The following is a 17,649-nucleotide window of genomic DNA, read 5'->3' as shown; positions in this document are numbered from 1 at the left end:
ACGAAAGAAATCTGTCAGCTCAATAAAGCAGTTAAAAGGTAACAAAAGAAGGACAACGGGGAACAATAACTACTCACCACAGCTCATCTACCACACGAACCAGCACAAAGAACGTGTTCTTGCTGACTCGTTTCTTGAAGGTGTCTGGACTATGGCAGAACGTGGTATATGTGCTTTGTGGTTAAGGACAGTGACAACAGTGTTTAATGTGGAATTAAAAAAAGAAAAAGCTTGATACTTCATGATACTTCCAAGAAGTGGCAGATGAATGAATCATCAATTCATCAGGGACTTGTCCCAGTACGGTTCTTACCCAAAATAAGTGAACTATGAATACATAACATGCTTTCCCTTTTAAAAAACAATGCATTTCTTCACTCATTTACTTCAATCAGTTACACTGCTTGTTATATCACTTCTGCATTACTCTGCAACATCACGGTGCAGAGTAAACACACACACCCACATATCTAGCCCTATCCCAACCAGGAGTACATACACAACATCTTTCTTTAATATTTAAGTATAAGGACAAAGTCAGGAGTGAAGAGCACTTTACAAAAAACTGTCATGGCAACAGCAGTGTACTGTAGGGATACTTACAGATAGATAATGCTCCCACTATTTTGTGTAAGGATTCCTAAATAGAACTGAAGTCATGTTTGCAGATGGTTTTCCAGCTTTGGTGTGGTTTTCCCTTTACAGTCACATTCTTTTCCCTTTATGTAGTAAATAAATTCAAAATAATTTGCTTATTAAACGGCATCAAAGGTATGTTATGTACATTGAAGAAATCAAGAGTCACCTTAGTTCAGACAGGCCACTGAGCCAAGATTTGGATAAAGAACCTTCTACTCAATCAGCTGGCAAATCTTATATGAAGAGTGCTGTTTGCTTTAGCTCGACTTCTGTAACTGCAGAGCTGTAAGCCACTTTGATACCCACCTCCACTTCAGCTTCTCTTGTTTTCCTTGATTCCTGCTCTAAGAGTTGTACTGTGAGGTGAGAATAATGGGTACCTGTCTAGATCACCAAGGTAACTTGTGTGTTCGGCTTTTTGGCTTAAAAATTGACTGTGGGTGCCACATTTTCTCTGTTATTTCAAACAGCATCCTGTAAGTCTACACAAGGAATATGTATACATGCAACCATGAGGTTTGAAGTTACAGCAGTGGAAACCATGCATCGCATTTGCAATACAGAAAATCTTTAATTTCTTGTTATGTTTGGTCCTAATCTGCTGAACAGTCTCCCACACTCTGCTTTTATTAATCAGTGTCCCACTCTGAATGCTGAACTATGGTGCAGGGCGTTTTTGCAGAGTCATTAGCCTCAACACATGGCCAAAATACCTGCAGAGCTCTTAACGGTTTTATTGACAACTGCTCTTTGTCTTTAAAGTTGAGCCAATATTGTAAAGACCTCATCATCATTTCTGACAACCGCCTGAGCCTGAATAATTTGTCAAGTCTTGTTTTATGCAGCTTAGGAGTCCCAGCAAGGTCAGATCAATTTTATCCAAAAGTATAGACGCTTTCATCTCCTTTAGGTTAGATTATTGCAGTTTGTTATACAATTGTTTGTGGAAACAACGTTTACAGAGCACAGCTGGACTAAAATGCAGTGGCCAGACTTCTTTACTAAAACCACACAAAAAGCGAACACTTCACCCCTGTTTTAGCTTCTCTTCAGCTAATTCTAAAACACTAACTTATAATTGTGTTAACTTATATTGTGCTGTGGGTTTGCACCAAAGTACAAAGTGCACACCAAAGTGTATCATCTTTCCCCAGCAATGATGTTTTAATTATTTTATATTTGCTTTTAATTTACCTGTTTTCTATTTTTAATTTTCTTTATTGCTCACTTTTAATCTCCTTGTGCTGCCAGTATCTTACACCTATCACCGTTTCACTTTTATCTCTGTTTGCCTTGTGATGCACTTTATAATTTCGATCTTTCAAAGGTTCTATTTAAATAAAGTTGATTTTTTTTTCCTTATGCTGCTGGAATTGCAGCTTCTAGAAGACAGATCAGAAAACTGACCACATAGATTTTATTGGGCATGTATCATCAAGAATTCCTATTTAGTCAATAAGGCTATGAGACGGAGTCAGAGCTGAACACATTGATCTGCCTTTAAGGCTTATGCCTTTAAGTTTAAGAGCTCTGATGTGCAGCAGTTACAGCAGCACAGAGAGCACACAGAGCAGTAATATAAATATATTAACATATTTATATTTCCCCTCTGTGCGCTTGTGTTGAACAAATCATGAAATGTGCAATTTTCTGCAGCATTACTCTCCAGTCTTCAGGACAGTCTTATGATCCATTTTGTGGAGAAAGAGTCAAACAACACGTCAAACATCCCTTTTACAGGAGCCTGAAGCAGAAAGCCTGGGTTAACACACAAAGCTGATAACCACCATTGTGACACTTATGATCTCCCACTGGAGTTTTAGGTTCTGGCAGGCCAGCTAATGCAAAGCAAGCCTCCCCATATCCACCATGCTTAGAAAAAAAACACCTTTTTGAACTCAACCTGGAGCTTTGCTTAAGTTCTGCAGATGTAAGCGATGATTTTTTTGACTTGTCCTGTCTGAACTCAGAAAACACAACAAAAAAAGTAACTGATTAGACAGTGTAATGGGACCGCTTTATGTCTACATAGACATGCATCATGTGACTACATCACAATGGCATAACAAATACACATTTTCTCTAAAATTCAAAGGCATGTGTGTTTGACACAAGACTGTTTTTGCCTGTTCCCTTTAGCTTTCTGTGAGCCTCAGTGTCTTGTATAAACAATGATCGTCATTAGGCAGTAATCACTGTCATTACCGCGTTGCTAATTAATTCCTGCAGTAAAAACAATAGAGCTGTGACTAACTTATTATCAGATATTCCACTGATGATATGCTCAATCAGTTGATTAACTGTCTAGTCATTAAGACATCGGGACAAAATGCAGCTTATCAAAATTTCCCCGAGTAGGTTTGCAGTGACACAAGTCTGCAACACACATGATTAAGAACGATTTATTAAAGCATCTCCTAATTTGTCCAAATAATAAGTTTGGCCATATAAAGTTAATGATGAAACACTGCAGAAGTAATGTGTTTAGTCTTCAGTGGAGTGCTAAATATTAAGTCCAATCCATGTGATGTCTAAAATCCATCCATCCATCCTCTTCCACTTGTCTAGTTTAGGGTTGGAGGAGGTGGGCTGGACCCTGTCCGAGGTACCACAGGGCTGGACAGGTCGCTAATTTGTCGCAGGAGCAACACAAAGAGACGGACAACCATTCTCACTCACATTCACTCCTAGGGCCAATTTAGAATCACTAGTTAACCTGAGAGAACCCACACTGCCCCTAATGTCTCAGTTTTTTTAATCATTAAAAATAATAATAACAATTAATAAAAAATAAAGAAATAAAATATAGGAAAAAAAGTATGAATATAATTTAAGTGAAAGCTCTAAAACGAGCAAGCAGGATGAACAAGGGTCTCCTTGGTAAATAAGGATTAAAGTGAGAGAAAGAGCACTCTGTCAACAACAACAACCAAACAAAAAAAAGGTCAGAGTGACATGTAGAGTTATTTGAAAAGGATATCTGTAGTGTAGCTTCTTAATGAGGTCCTCTGGGGTTATAAAAGTCCTATATGTAGTCAGAAAGGCTTCACAGTACAAAACGAGATCTGTCGGGCAAGAACAGAGGGAAAAAGGCAGCGTGTTTCAGTCGATGTGCAGCCAGTGTTTTCAGTTACTTAATTAAAGCTGACAGCACATCAAACGTGAAGGGCTGACACGCTGCAAAAAACTGAACCGCAAAGAGACAGAAAGCTATTTAAAACACCGTTCAGAGGAAAAATAATAACACAGCAGTCGAATTTAAACAAGTACACATAAATCTGTCTTTGACTCTAATGTAAACGCACAGCTGTCAAAGCTGGCAAAACAAATCTGTGCCAGTGACCCAGAAGCACAGTGACACACTGCACAACATAACGACTGCGATGCTTTGCGTGTGCTGTACTGTACCTTTGCGGTCTGTTTCTGTAGCGTGGACTAATAGGATGTCCCCTGATCCGGCGCGGACGTCGGGGCCGTCGTCATTCTGCGAATATTAAGTAGCGGGCGAGGTGCGGCAGAGAAATACGGAGAGGTGGGTGAGAGTGAAAGGAGGAGGAGGAGAAGAAGAAAAGAGTGGTTAGACTTGGGATGGAGTGATGCAGTCTAGCCCAAAATGAAGCACGCACATTTCCTTCCCCCTCCCCGACCCCTCCTGTCCTGCACCAGCTCCCTAACTGATGACGGAGAAAAAGTCTAGATCTGTGCGTGACAAAGATCGCCTCTGCTGCGATATTTCTTGCACGACACCTCTAAATCTCAGCAAAGCTTTACACCTTTCCTCCTTACATTTCTGATCGCTCCCCGTCTCCTTTTTTAAAGCATTGCTGTCACACTGGCCCTAACCTTGCAGAGTGGCGAACAGCATTTTCACACATCTGTATCTCTGTATCTAACCCTCACACTGCACCACACAGGACAAAGGAGGAGGATGGAGCAGCAGCAGAGCAGTCAATTTTTAGATCTGCAGTTTTGGAGATTGAACTCCAGAGGGCAGCCACGGCTGCTCTCGGGATCTGATTTCACATCTGAATGACTCACGGCGACCTTTTACCCTGAGCTGGACTAACAGGATGAAGCGTGCTTTGTACGCTGGTGCTGCTGCACACTTCTGTTGTCAGTGGATTTCTAAAAACAGCACACAGGCCTCAAACAGCTGTCCCCTTACTTCTTGTTTTAGTGTTATCCTGCTCATGATCTCCTTGTGGTCTATGAGGGCGAGCTCGTCCACATCTTCTTCATCGCTCCCAGCTGAATCAGTTGCCTTTTGCCTTCTGAAAGACCACACACACACACACACACACACACACACACACACACACACACACACACACACACACACACACACACACACACACACACACACACACACACACACACACACACACGCACACGCACACACACACACACCCATCATCAAACATGTTCAAAATTCACACTGTGTGCAAGAGTGGAAACAACTGATCATTTTGCAAAACATTATATTTCACAGTTGTGCTAACTAGCTCATCAAATGTGAAGAACATCCTTTCTGCAATACCTTTCCTTATCCTCTTTGTTATTGGTGGATGGCATCTGAGGGGTGGGGTCTTGAAGGACATCATCAGCCGCGATTGTGTCCTATTTGTGGAAAGGGGAGAAAAATAAATAATTAAATGAGCATCTGTAACATCATCACTGATGAATGACCCCCAAGCAGCAACAGGAGGCTGCGTGGCTGTTGATGGCATCAGAGGGACCACTAGGACCTCATGCAACATGTTGGCAGAGCAGAAATGGTGAATGGTTTATCTCAAGGTTTACAAAGGATGTTGTCCCCATTAGTGCTGATGCAGATAAGGTGTAATGAGCTGGGGGGGTCAAATAATGAAGCTTTCCTTCGTTGTGAGTAAGGAAAAACCCGACAGATGATACCCAAACCAGAACAACACCACAGGGTAGAAGCACCAAATGTAGAACCACAAACACAACCACACTTCCATACATCATCCTAATCCTTTGTTCTCTCTCTTTCTCACCTCACCCCAACATGCCTTAAAATCCCAAATGCACAAGCTGCCCCAAGGGAATACAAACACCACTGTACACGCACGCACATACACTTGTCGCACATGCACAGGTGCACAACAACTGTTATGAGAAGTGTTACTGGAAACCATTGAGAATCCCTCAGCAGCGACATGTTAGGTGTTAGATTTGAACATGGTTAAACGCTTGTTACAGTTAAAGCGCAGCCAGTGAGAGAGAGAGAGGAGGGGGGGGGGGGGGGGGGGGGGGGGGGCAATCAGCAGCCAGGCATTCATAACAACATACACAACATGGACATCTTTTTTTCCCCCCCACAGACACCAGCCGGAGCACACGAGTCCCTTGCAGGCAAAACCCTGTGAACCTCAAGTCATGCTCAGTCAGGTTTGGCCATGTTCACATTCCATCTCTTCGCCATCGCTCCAGGAGGTGAATCAATAAAAGCTGCTCGGCGCGCAACAGATGTGAGGCTGACATCTGCCGACCGTCGCTCGAAATCCCTCCAATTGATTCATACCCCTGAAGTGATGGGGATGTGCAAATGGAATTGACCTTTCACCTCCCCACCCCGTGCCGGTCAGCTACTTACTCCGAGGGAGTGAGGCAGCTCCCCATTGGCCTGGCTGGATGAGTACAAGTTGACATACTCCCCCTCCCCGCCCTCGTCGTTCGCGCTCTCGCTCTATGGGAAGAGAGGAGGGACACAAACCGAGGTGTGAGGGCGGCAGAGAGTGTTTGCTAAGGGTGGAGCAGACGCCGAGTGAGAATGTGTGGCTAAGGAGGAGAGATAGAGAGTGATGTGCCTTCTAGTTCTGCTTACTTGTGACCACCAGGTGGCGCTGGAGTGCGTTAGATACAAACAGGTAATAATATTTACTGGCAAGAAGAACATGCAGTGCAACATGCTCCGCTGGGATTCTTTTAAGGACCAATAATCAGACAGCTTGTGAGCAGTGATAATGACAACAAGATACCACTAAGAAAATGAGTCACTGCGTTATTATTATATGAGCAACAATACTGTACGCCAAACAGCTGTGATCTAATACCAATCTGCCAGGGGAAGGGATCCAGCATCACATTTTCCCCCCCTTTTAAATCTGTTTCACAGAGCTGGTTCAAAAGTATTCCTGCTTGAGCTTCCAACATCTGTCCTTTTTTTGTACGCTCACCGCTGAGGTGTGGAGAGAGTCAGTGAGAGAAGACTCAGAAGGAAGACAGACAGCCATAGAACCCACTGAGCCAGCCAGGGAACCGTTGGGCCCGCCCCCGCTGCCATCCAGAATGGTGGCATTGGTCAAGGCAACCTGGTCCAAGCTCTGTGATTGGTGGAAAAGAATGAAAGCAAGAAAGAAGACAAAACAAAATGAAAAGGAAAAAAAAAAGAAGAAAAAGACAGGTCTAAGAGATCAGAAAGAAGGAGGCAGAGCAGGTAGAAAAAGATTCTGCACAAAGGGAAAAAGACAGCGAGGGAGGGGGGCGTGTTCACCTCATACCTCCAAAACTTCCATTAGCCTTTGACTATGGGAGTGATGTGCCTGAACATGAATTGCGCGCGCGCACACACACACACACACACACACACACACACACACACACACACACACACACACACACACACACACACACACACACACACACACACCTAAACTAAATACAACATAAACATTTCCAGAGGGGTAACATGGAAGCTATAAAAAAAGGGCTTGGCTTAACAAGGACACGGATAAGCCAGCATCAGCTCTCAGTGTGCATCTATGTTTCAACAAGCGATGTCTAAATGTTTGGTGGTTCATGTGGCCACTAAATAGATGCCTGGCAGCAGGGAGGGAGCAGTAACTTGTTCTAACATGTTGCACATAGCAGCCCTGTCTCAGCATACCAGCACAGAGTGGTGCAAACACATAGATCACTGGCAAACACGCAGACAAATGAAATGGCACGCTCATGCACAGCCGAACAGAAACCGGAACCGAAGAATCTCATTCTTCTTTTACTTTGCAACGCAAATCTCGAAAATCCTCCCAAATCTGTGAAATTCCTCTCCGCTCCTTTAACACGTCATCCCTCTCGACATATGCAAAGCTGCTTTCCTGGAAGGCGCCCCCCCCCTTGACATTCCCCCAAAAACCATCATGCCCTGACGATTTGAGGAATGCAAACATTCCACAGAAACTGGCAAATGGGAGATGTGGAAGTGTGCATGTGTTTAGGAGAGAGAAAGGCGCTCCCAGCACGGAGGTGAGAGGGACAGGGTTAGTAGTCGAGAGGCTTCACGGTGGAGGGTGAAGTAGGAGTGGAAGGAAGAGCAGTCGAAATGGAGGGAATGTGTTTTCCATCAGATCCATCTGCTGCTGCATTCCATTGGAGATACCCTGAGGGAGAGCCACACCATGTCTCAGCGTGCCTCACACACTGAGGGATCACCATGGGTCAACTCTCCAAAAAATACTGACCGGAAGGCTGTGACACACATCCCAAATCTACTACAAAGTGCTTACTTGAACACAGCACTGATTAGCCTCAAGCTAACCCTTAAAGAAGAAGCTGATGGTTGAAATGAAACAAAAAAAGACCTGACACACTCTCATGTGATGTTCCAATGGGCTGCTTTGTACCTACAACTCAATAACTGAGGCACACTGAAAAGAAGAAAAGGATCAAATACAACCGGTAGAGGAAGGCTTTGCACACAAACTCACAAGCTTTGCTAGCAAGAAGCTGCACTCAACTATAACAAATTACTCCACAGACTCATTACCACGCAAAAGCACACAATAATAAACAATATATATATTTTTTAAAGCAACAACAAAAATCACACAGTTAAAACAAATGCACGCATGGATGGGTGGAGCAGCAAATCTAACTGCACAGCAAACAAATCACAAACGCCTGAGGGTGTAGTCAGGAACGTCAATGGTGCAGGCGTAGATGGACAAGACTGTATTTACATATGAAGCACACACACAGGGTCAAGCTACCCCTGGACACAGCACCCAGCCAGAGTGGAGAATGGAGAGTTCAAATGCACGGGGTGAAGGAGGGAAGGGAAGGGGGGGGGAGACTTACCGTGGGTGTGGTCATGGACGCCTGGCCAATCAGGTAGGAGTTAGAAACCGATATGCTGAGGCCCAGCCCAGAGCCCGCCTCCTCCATTGCCGCCACAGACGGCTGGAGGTGGCAGGAGAGAGAGGAGGAGGAGGAAGAAGAAGGGGAAGAGGAGTGGGAGGCCTGAGAGGGAAACGAAGACAAAGAAAGAAAGAAAGAAAGAAAGAAAGAAAGAGTGAGAATAAGACGGGGTTGAGGAGAGGTGCAGATGTGGGTGTTAAAAGAGAAAAAGAGAAGAGGGGACAGTTGATTACACTAGGAAGCGAGACTGTATTAGAGCAGATTTAATCAAAGGTCAGCAGTGGAGCAGTGAAGTTAAGTGGTAAAAGCGTAGGAGGTTTTTCTAGTACAGCTGAGAAGCATCAGCTCATTGGCTGCAGATGGAAATACAAGAGAAGGGAAAATGTGTCTGATTTTGAATCTTCTCTATTGTGTTTTCCTGGAAAACCTTAATTACTGCAGCACATGTGACGTGTTCAGGTTACACGCATTTATATTGACTCTGACAGCCCACTACACCTTTTGATGTCCTGAGCTTTAAGAGCTTTACAGAAACCAGGCCAGCTGCAACACGCTCTAAACAGAGCCAATATGATCCGCTCTAGTTTTTTTTTTTTTTTCCCCCCACCCATTTCCTTATCCACACAGCGGCTGAATTGACTTTTTTTTTTTTGCAAAGCCCTGTAAAGTTGCCAAAGCGTGTAAGCCTGGAACATGGGTTTATGGAGGAGGCAAACAGGCTTAGTCCACTGGGCCACGAGCTCATCAAGTCCAAAACACGAGGCCAGATTAGGCCTAGGGGGCAGGAAGGCGGAGATGAGCGCGGCCCGACTGTATGCTCAGACAAAAGAGTGATAAAAATAAAAGTTGGGTGCCTGGCTCAAAAATACACAGGGGTCGATGGCAGAAAGGGGACAGCGGATGAAGGTAGTGGGTCTGGGTAGGCAGCCATTCAGCCACAAAGTCTGTTTCTCTCTTTTTGGGGGCCTTTAATGTGACTTTTTAAAAATGTTTAACGATCACCACTAGAGAGCTTTATAAATATTTTGTGTTCACGGTAGATGATCCACATTTTGCCACATTTCCAGAAACACAATCGTCTTTTGTCCACAAATATGACTGCGCATTTGTGGACAGTAAGCAGATGACATGCTTCTCCGGGGTACAGAACAAATTCACAAAACCCTTGTTTTAAAAATCAAAACATTTTCACCACTACATAAAAATGAAGGCGCCAAAAACTCAGCTGATCTGCTTCACTAGGACTGCGTGTTCCCCACCTCATAACTGCCATTAAACTACAATCCAAAAGCTGTTAAAGTGTGACTGGTGCACAAAAAGCCCCTCAATTTAAAGTGGTTAGAGAAGCACAGAGAAAATAACTAAGATCACATGGAAAGTAACCAATAATGTTCCAGGTTTGGTAGTATATAATGAGCTAGTGTGAGAACGCATTGCTTGATAGCAGTGTGCCCTTCTTTTGCTGTGACTTATCCTGGTGTGTGTCTCCTCCACTCTCTCCCCACTGACTCATTGTCAGACGGTTGTCTCAATTAACCCAGACGCCGACCCAGATTAAGATAAGTGGTCTGGATCTGATAAAGGCCGGTCTTATCTCCAACTAACAACCAAACACCTCCACGTATGTGCAGATGTCTGCTGCGGTTACAGAAATGGAGAGAGAAGAAAGAGAGGGAGTCGAATAGGTGAGGGAGATAACAAGAGAAGAGGAGGCTTGAGAGAAAATTGATGAGGATTACCGCTGGAATGCACTTGCAGCTACTCTTTGCTTCCTGCCGGCAGGGACCACCGCCGCTGCAGACGGCTTGTTTGTATTCTTCACACGGGCTCGCAACGCTTTTTAGTAATTTAAGGTGTCATTTCATAAATTGCAGTTTCATCAACGAACACTTCACCGCTTCAAAGTTTTGCTCTAAACGGAACTGAATGATTCCAGGAATTTAAATTACAGCTTTGCTCACTCGGCCCAAATGAGCAAACCCGGCTATTTTATCTGCTTCAGGCCTTGAGAATTTATGAAATGTGGCGAAATATTAAAGGAGCTCGAGGTCGCGGCCCTTTGAAGTAGAGATGTCTCTTACCAGTTGTCTTTGCTTTGGTGGCAAAGCCGGGGGCTGCACCGGCTCGTGCACTGAGTCGGTGCTGCTGAAGGAGTCGTTGAAGCCGTAGACCTCCTGGAAGCGCTTGTTGCGCTGTTCATAGATGCTTTCGCTCTGCGGCATCTGGTAGAAGACAGAGGGCTGTGGCTCCGAGTAGTCTTCCACAAACTGCATGTATTGAAGGACTGGAGGAAAGAGATTGATTCGATTAGGAAACGTGTTGTTTATTTTGCGTAAGGTTCCAACTTTAAGAAAAAATAGTTATTATTATTCTCTGGCTCTCTTCCAAAGTGCGTCTTTTGTCTCATCTTCCTCTCCCCAACCAGTCACAGCAGCTGGCTGCCCCACCATAGGCCTCTTTCTGCTTGAGGTTCCTTCCTGTTAAAACAGAGTTTTTCCTTCCAGCTGTTGCCAAGAGCGTTCTCATAGGGGGTCATTTGACTGTTGTGATTTTCTCTGTATTACTGTAAAGTAATACAATTTGAAATTAACCTTGACGTCTATAACAAGTGTAAATAATCAGTATTGCTCATGCAAGATGGGAGATATAAAATACAGGAGATCTAAAAAGGAAAAAAAAACGTAAGCGTGTCACAGCGAAGTGTTGGGCAACCACACAATAACATTTTTCATTAAACTCCGTCTGCGTGGTTAACACCCTGGTGATTCAGACATTTTGCTAAAAATGTTCTAAAGCCCATGAATGCATCACTATGACATCATCAGTTATTTTCCTGGGTTTGACAAAGCTCCTCAAATGACACAAACCTTATTATATAGTGATTCTCACTGGGTTAACAGTAGTGTGCATATACTGCACTTTACATCAACCAGGACTCTGGAATGTGATTAAAAAAGCAGGAAGGGCAGTCTGCTGCTGGGAATGACATAATACAGTAGCATGAGAGGAAGTGATGTAGCAGTCGGGCGAGGAAGTGACCATCCACTGCCCTCTGTGCCCCTGGAGCCGAACCCATTGTAGCACATCCTGGTGTTCACTTCCTGCCTCTATTCACAGAGGAATATTTCCTTGACATAAACCGCGGTGCAACAAGTGGATGACAAAGTGCACTGAGCGTCCTTTTCCAAATCTCAACTTCAGTCTTTAACCTTTAATCTTACTTTACTCATTTAAAGGTCGTCCTTCTTTCTAGACCTAACAGCTGCATCGTAATGTCTCCTGCCCCTTTTCTCCCCCCCTCACTTACTGTGTTTGCTTTTCTTTTCTGGCAGTGGCGGTGGGCTGGAGGGGACATCTGCATTCTCACTGGCAACGTACTGGGAAACAAACACGCCCCCATTTGTTTGGGGCATGGGTGAGATGGGTGTGAAAAGGGGGAACGGTGGCGTTGGATGAAGTTCCTCTTCCGACAGGTTGTCGTACTGCGAGGGGAATCGCTCGTACAGCACCCTGGAACCACTGTCGGAGAAGGACGACGTTTGGGTGCTGCGCCGCTTCTTCATCGGCAGGGCAGGGGGTGCGCTGATGCGGGAGGACTGATTGGGCTGGGGGGTCCAGTAATCTTGGTGCTGGGGTGGGGGAGCGCTGAAGCGTGGATGCGAGGGGTGCTGTCCAGGAACGGGGGAAGAGGACTCGCTGTGAGACTCGGGCAGGGGGCTGAGGCACCCCCCAACTGGTATTGGGGGCAAGTTTTCCCCAGCTGACAAGTCCTGGTGGAGGAAGTCATAATCTGGGTCGTAGTGATCTGTGTTGTCTGCAAAGATAAAGAGAAGATGATTTTTATTTACATTACATTTTTTTTTTTTTATTTAGTTCTTCGTATTTCATCAACAACTAGTGTTGAAAATATTAAGGAACCCACCCCCTTTAGTCAATTATAATAGCAGGAGCTAACACAGCATAATTACCTCACAGTTGAACTTTTGACTGTTTTTTTTTACTTTTCTGTCAACTATTTGTGCAAAAAAAAGCACATATTTTTCCTGATTTTGTACATTGTTAACATTTAAATATGCACCCATCTTTAGTATTTTGTGCAAGCAATTTGACCAGCATAAGAAATAAAATAAGCAATTCAGCGCTGAATAGCTGGACTTCTTACCGAGCGTCTCACAGCTGGTGTTCCGAGAACACTGCCCGCTGTCCTGCTCTATGGAAGAAAGCTGTTCGTCGGATTTGCTGAGTTTCCCCATGCTGCTGCACGGTGAAAGACGGGGAGAGTCGCCACCGTACGAGTGGCTTCCCCCAGAGAAACGCCTCTGAAGGAACTCCTGTTCATACTCCTGTTGTTGCAGAGACACTGAAAGGTTAGTTTACTTCCTACAAATACCTACTGCATTTAAGGTTTTAAAGTAAACTAATGGGATGCTATAATACAGTGCTGTGCAAAAGTCCTGAGCCATTATTTTCTATTGGTATTTTGTAGGAAAATGGGAAACAGGTGCAGTGATTTATTGAAACGTGCAAACATACATGAAAATACAGTACACAAAGCAAAAATGGAGGTTGTACAATTTGAACAAGTATATACAATATGACTTGATATGCTTGATCACAGCCTGAACTCTCTTTGGCAAAGTTTCCTTCTGATTCCTTTAAGTAGTCTTCAGGAATAGTTCTCCAGGCTTCTCAAAGGACATTCAAAGCTCTTCTTTGGATGTTGGCTGCCTTTTGTTGCATTCTCAGTCAGGATGATCCCACACTGCTTTAATAAAGTTGAAGTCTGGACTCCATGACTGATAGTGTGTTTGGGATCGTTGTTATGCTGAAAATGAAGCTGCTGCCAATCAGATGCTTTCCAGATGGTGTTGTTTGATGGATCAGAATCTGACTGCACTTTTCTGCGTTCATAATTCCATCCGCTTTGACAAGATCTCTAACACCACTGGCTCAAATGCAGCCCCAAACCATTACAGATGGCAGTAACATGTTTTGCAGACGACTGTAGACCCTCACCTCTTGTGACCTTCTCTCATGTACATACCAATGACGACTGGAATACATAATTTCAAATTTGGATTAATCACCCCATTTGACATGTTACCACTAATTTTCAGTCCATTTCTTGTGTAACGTGGCATCCATTTCTCCCTGTCCTCCTTCATTATAAATGGCATCTTGACAACCATCCTTCCACTGAGACCATTTGTGATGAGACTTCAGCAGACCGATGAACTGAATGGCAGGGTACTGTTTCAGGTCTTTACTGGATTCTTTCTTATTTCTTAAGGACACGACTTTCAGATACTCCACACCAGGTTTTCAACTAATAGATGTTTGGACTCACCTTGTTGGTGAAAAACCAAAAATTCTATTTTATGCCTTAAAAAAACGGAGCAAAACAAAACAAAAAACTATTCATATTAAAATGGTCAGGTACAAGGACTGGATTGAAAAAGAGTGAAAAAACAGCCATGGAAGTCTGGAGAACTAATGCTCAAAATGACAAGAAATTCAGGTGTCTTGGAAGCAAAATATAAGGAAATGAGGGGTGACTCAAGAGTTTTGCACAGTACTGTAGGTCACTGGACGTTAAAGCCTCACCTGTCTGTGGTCACTACACGGGAGGCTGGAGCCACGGCTCATCGGGGCGACAACTGCCACTGGTGTAGGTGAAGGGGCTGACTGTCGCTTCTTAGGAGGAAGAGCTGGTGGAGGACTACAGACGGATAAATGGAGAACAGCAGAATAAGAAAAAGAAAGAAAGCAAAACAGGAACAATGAGCGTTTTGTCTCAAAGTTTAAAAAAGGTCAATCAGGCAAGCACGCAGAACACGCGGTTCCTGACATGTATGCGCACACACACACACACACATAAAAAACAACAACAACAAAAAGATGTATATATACATGAACACACACACATTATCATCCCTCCTCTGGAGAGTGAGATGAAAAGTGAGAGTGTTTCATGTTAGGCTCTCTCCTGCTTGTCAAACCTAAATTCTCTTAGTGAGTTAATATCATCCAAATGAGGCGACGAGCGAACAGAAGCGACCATGACATGGAGGCCAGCGAAAAAGGACACTTCATAGGGTCAGTCATACACTCTCATGCACTGGGCGGTCTTCTGATTGGATGGGAAGGTCTTCAGGGAATACCCAGGATGACACAAACTTTAAAACAACGCAACCATGCAAATCAAAAAGCACTTTCATCCAATCCAGAAGTTTTATGGGGAAGGGGGGAGGGGTGGGATGTTATTATGGAGACAGATGATCCTATGGGGCTAACATACTTCTCCTTCTGAGAGGGTCTCCTTTGGCCAGCCTCGGCACTCAACTGTGCTCTGTTCCCAGAATCCAAAAAATGGGAAAATAAATAAATAAATACAAAAAAAATGACAGACACAGCAGAGAGAGTAAGGAAGGAAGAGCAACAAACAAACTACTGATTCAGATTTTTAAGGCTCGAGTATAAAAAGTGTTAATAGTTCAAACCTCAAAGAAAACCCCTTTGAATTCCACAAAAGCTTCCTTTACTCCTTATTTGTTACTCGTGAAACAACTTGAGAATAAAGAAAAGTTACACTGAAACAGCTGCAACGAATAAATGCTTTGTGGCGACGGTACAAATGGTCACAAAATAGTTTCGGTGACCTCTGACCGCACAGCCTCAAAGCTACCAGACAAAAATAAGGCGACAGGAAATCCTTTGGTTTCTACGGACTTTATCGCCACAGCGAACGCTTCAGCAACGTCTGCTCAGCTGGGAGAAGTATTGATACTGTAGCCCTGCTCACTTAAACACAGACAATCCGCAATATCACACCCGCAGCTGGAGCGCTTTCACCCTCACCTGAGCTCAGCCATTTTGGCTTCCGGTAGTGGTGGTTTGGGAGGTGCTACTTCCACGTCTGGTACTTCAGGGGCAGCTTCCACAGGAGCGGCTGCCGGAGCCGGCTTACTCGAGACCTCCTGCTCCCGATCTATCAGGGGCATCTCTGCTGACACGCTGCTGCGTACGTAAAGAAAAAAAGCAGATTGAGTGACGGGACGTACTCGGAGCGCCTGAATCTTCGTAGTCCTGCGAGTGTGCTCTGCGCTCACCTCTCGGCTGTGACAGCAGGTGCTGCTGGTTTATTAGGTGTGGTAGGTGACGGCTGTTCCTGCTTCTCTATGGTCAGCTTCACCAGCTCCTGTTCACAGACAGACAACGCAGCCAGTCTCAGTCTCCTCTGAAAACTCCACTTTAGCACACTGCCACATCATTTTCAGCACAGGGCCCATACCTTTACTCCATCCAGCACCGCTTTGATGACATTGGTGACAGAAGCCACATTTTCCTTATCGTCCAAGTCAATCCCGTCAAGCATCACCTGGTCGGCCCAGCGGATAAGGTTGGCCAAACTCTGATATACGCGGCTGTGGCAAGATGACAGCGCCGAACTGTTTGACGAGAAGAGGAATTCGGAGGGGGGGGTCGGTGGTGTACAGTACAGATACGACGCACATCATGCACAGGAGGGGAGAGCAAAAGTGAGGAAGGAGAATGATCCAAGAGGGCACAACAGCAAGGCGTGAAGAAGGAGAAGGAGGAGGGGGAACATGTTAGGCTGCAAGTGAGAAAAATCACAGAAATAAGACACATTCTATCTACTGTCTATCAACAAACATTTTTGGGGGGGGGATTGGTTGGAATTGCTTAGGCTACAAGCTTGAGGCTAGGAATAAGGCTGCTAGAGCTAACAGGAGAGTGTAGGGAAGTGAGTGTTGTTTCACCATTTAGCAAATCATACTTTGAGACTTAACACTAAGGTGTGGCAATGGCCTGTACCAACACGCAGCGACTGATTCACAGTGCAGGAATATCCTTCCAATGTCTCTGCACGGCTTAGTCCTTAAGCGAGTGGGAGAGAACTGAAGCTATAGAAGTAGGGAGATGGTGGATTGGACAAGTATGGGACGTAGATCACGCTAGAGCTGAGGAGATCTAGAGTGATTATAATTCATGTGGCTGACTAGACTTTGTATATACTAATACAGTTTTAGCAAATAAGCTCTCTACTTAACTCTCACTGGAGTTACATCTATTTGACTCAAATTAAATTAAATCCCTGAAACCAAATATACCACACATGTAGCCAACGGAAAAATGGTTTTAATCGCTAAAATGGAAACTTAACAGCTAATATTATGAAACAATATTTACTTACTGTAGCTCATTTGCCAAAAGACATTAAACTTAGAGCTGTAAAGTAACTATAATGTAAACTTTTACTGGGATCTGTCGAGATTTGGACTCGGTAAGATTGAGTTCAAATCTTAAAATATGGCTGCTGCTCAGTTTTCCAGCAACAATCCATCAACTGCTTCTAAACACAGTGCTCTGACCTTTGACCTCCGTACTTCATCTGTAACGATGGGTGAGAAAAAAGGCACAAAGACAAAGACAGAGAAGTTTCAACATGTCCTGGCAAAAGCTGTCCACAAAAAACTGTAGCTGGGCTTACTTTAAAACAACAACAACAACAAACACACAGGGGAAATAAAGCAAACTGACTCGTGCTACGGGCTGATATATCTCAAAGCTGAAATTAATTTCTGTTCCACAAAAAGAAATGTGTTAATGGAGAGAGAGAGGGCAGCGAGTGATGTGAGCTTATACAACTTCAGATTTCAAATCGGGGGAGCCTCGAGGGGAGCCTGCGAACTTATCAATCTTCACAAGCTCCTCGCTGACAGGAAGCCAGCGTCTTTCTAGTCTGAACATGTGACCGAGCTACTTTACAAGCTGCTTCGAGAGGCAAGAATAATAAGAATAAACTGAGAAGTGATACAGTGTCACTAATAT

At 44.2% G+C, this 17,649-nt stretch overlaps 1 protein-coding gene across 8 annotated transcripts in view; it reads right to left on the bottom strand.

Moving 5' to 3' along the window:
- The window catches only part of rapgef1b (Rap guanine nucleotide exchange factor (GEF) 1b), a 46,656-nt gene that overhangs the window by 4,413 nt on the left and 24,594 nt on the right, over window positions 1-17,649 (bottom strand). For 2 of the 8 annotated variants that reach the window (XM_026173405.1, XM_026173403.1), the window contains exons 4-19: window positions 16,088-16,244; window positions 15,906-15,994; window positions 15,655-15,813; window positions 15,095-15,145; window positions 14,401-14,515; window positions 12,959-13,139; window positions 12,104-12,610; window positions 10,878-11,080; window positions 8,737-8,898; window positions 6,837-6,983; window positions 6,254-6,346; window positions 5,177-5,256; window positions 4,805-4,910; window positions 4,048-4,123; window positions 3,620-3,704; window positions 78-170 (exon numbers count right to left, since the gene is read on the bottom strand). In XM_026173405.1, the coding sequence (XP_026029190.1) occupies window positions 78-170; window positions 3,620-3,704; window positions 4,048-4,123; window positions 4,805-4,910; window positions 5,177-5,256; window positions 6,254-6,346; window positions 6,837-6,983; window positions 8,737-8,898; window positions 10,878-11,080; window positions 12,104-12,610; window positions 12,959-13,139; window positions 14,401-14,515; window positions 15,095-15,145; window positions 15,655-15,813; window positions 15,906-15,994; window positions 16,088-16,244 (2,304 nt within the window). The remainder of the gene's footprint in view (window positions 1-77; window positions 171-3,619; window positions 3,705-4,047; window positions 4,124-4,804; window positions 4,911-5,176; window positions 5,257-6,253; window positions 6,347-6,836; window positions 6,984-8,736; window positions 8,899-10,877; window positions 11,081-12,103; window positions 12,611-12,958; window positions 13,140-14,400; window positions 14,516-15,094; window positions 15,146-15,654; window positions 15,814-15,905; window positions 15,995-16,087; window positions 16,245-17,649) is intronic. The other 6 variants (XM_026173406.1, XM_026173407.1, XM_026173404.1 and 3 more) reach the window with 6 other exon arrangements.

The sequence above is a fragment of the Astatotilapia calliptera genome, chromosome 7 (assembly GCF_900246225.1).
Source record: "Astatotilapia calliptera chromosome 7, fAstCal1.2, whole genome shotgun sequence".
Lineage (NCBI taxonomy): Eukaryota > Metazoa > Chordata > Actinopteri > Cichliformes > Cichlidae > Astatotilapia > Astatotilapia calliptera.
This window is presented reverse-complemented; position numbering and strand designations above follow the sequence as displayed.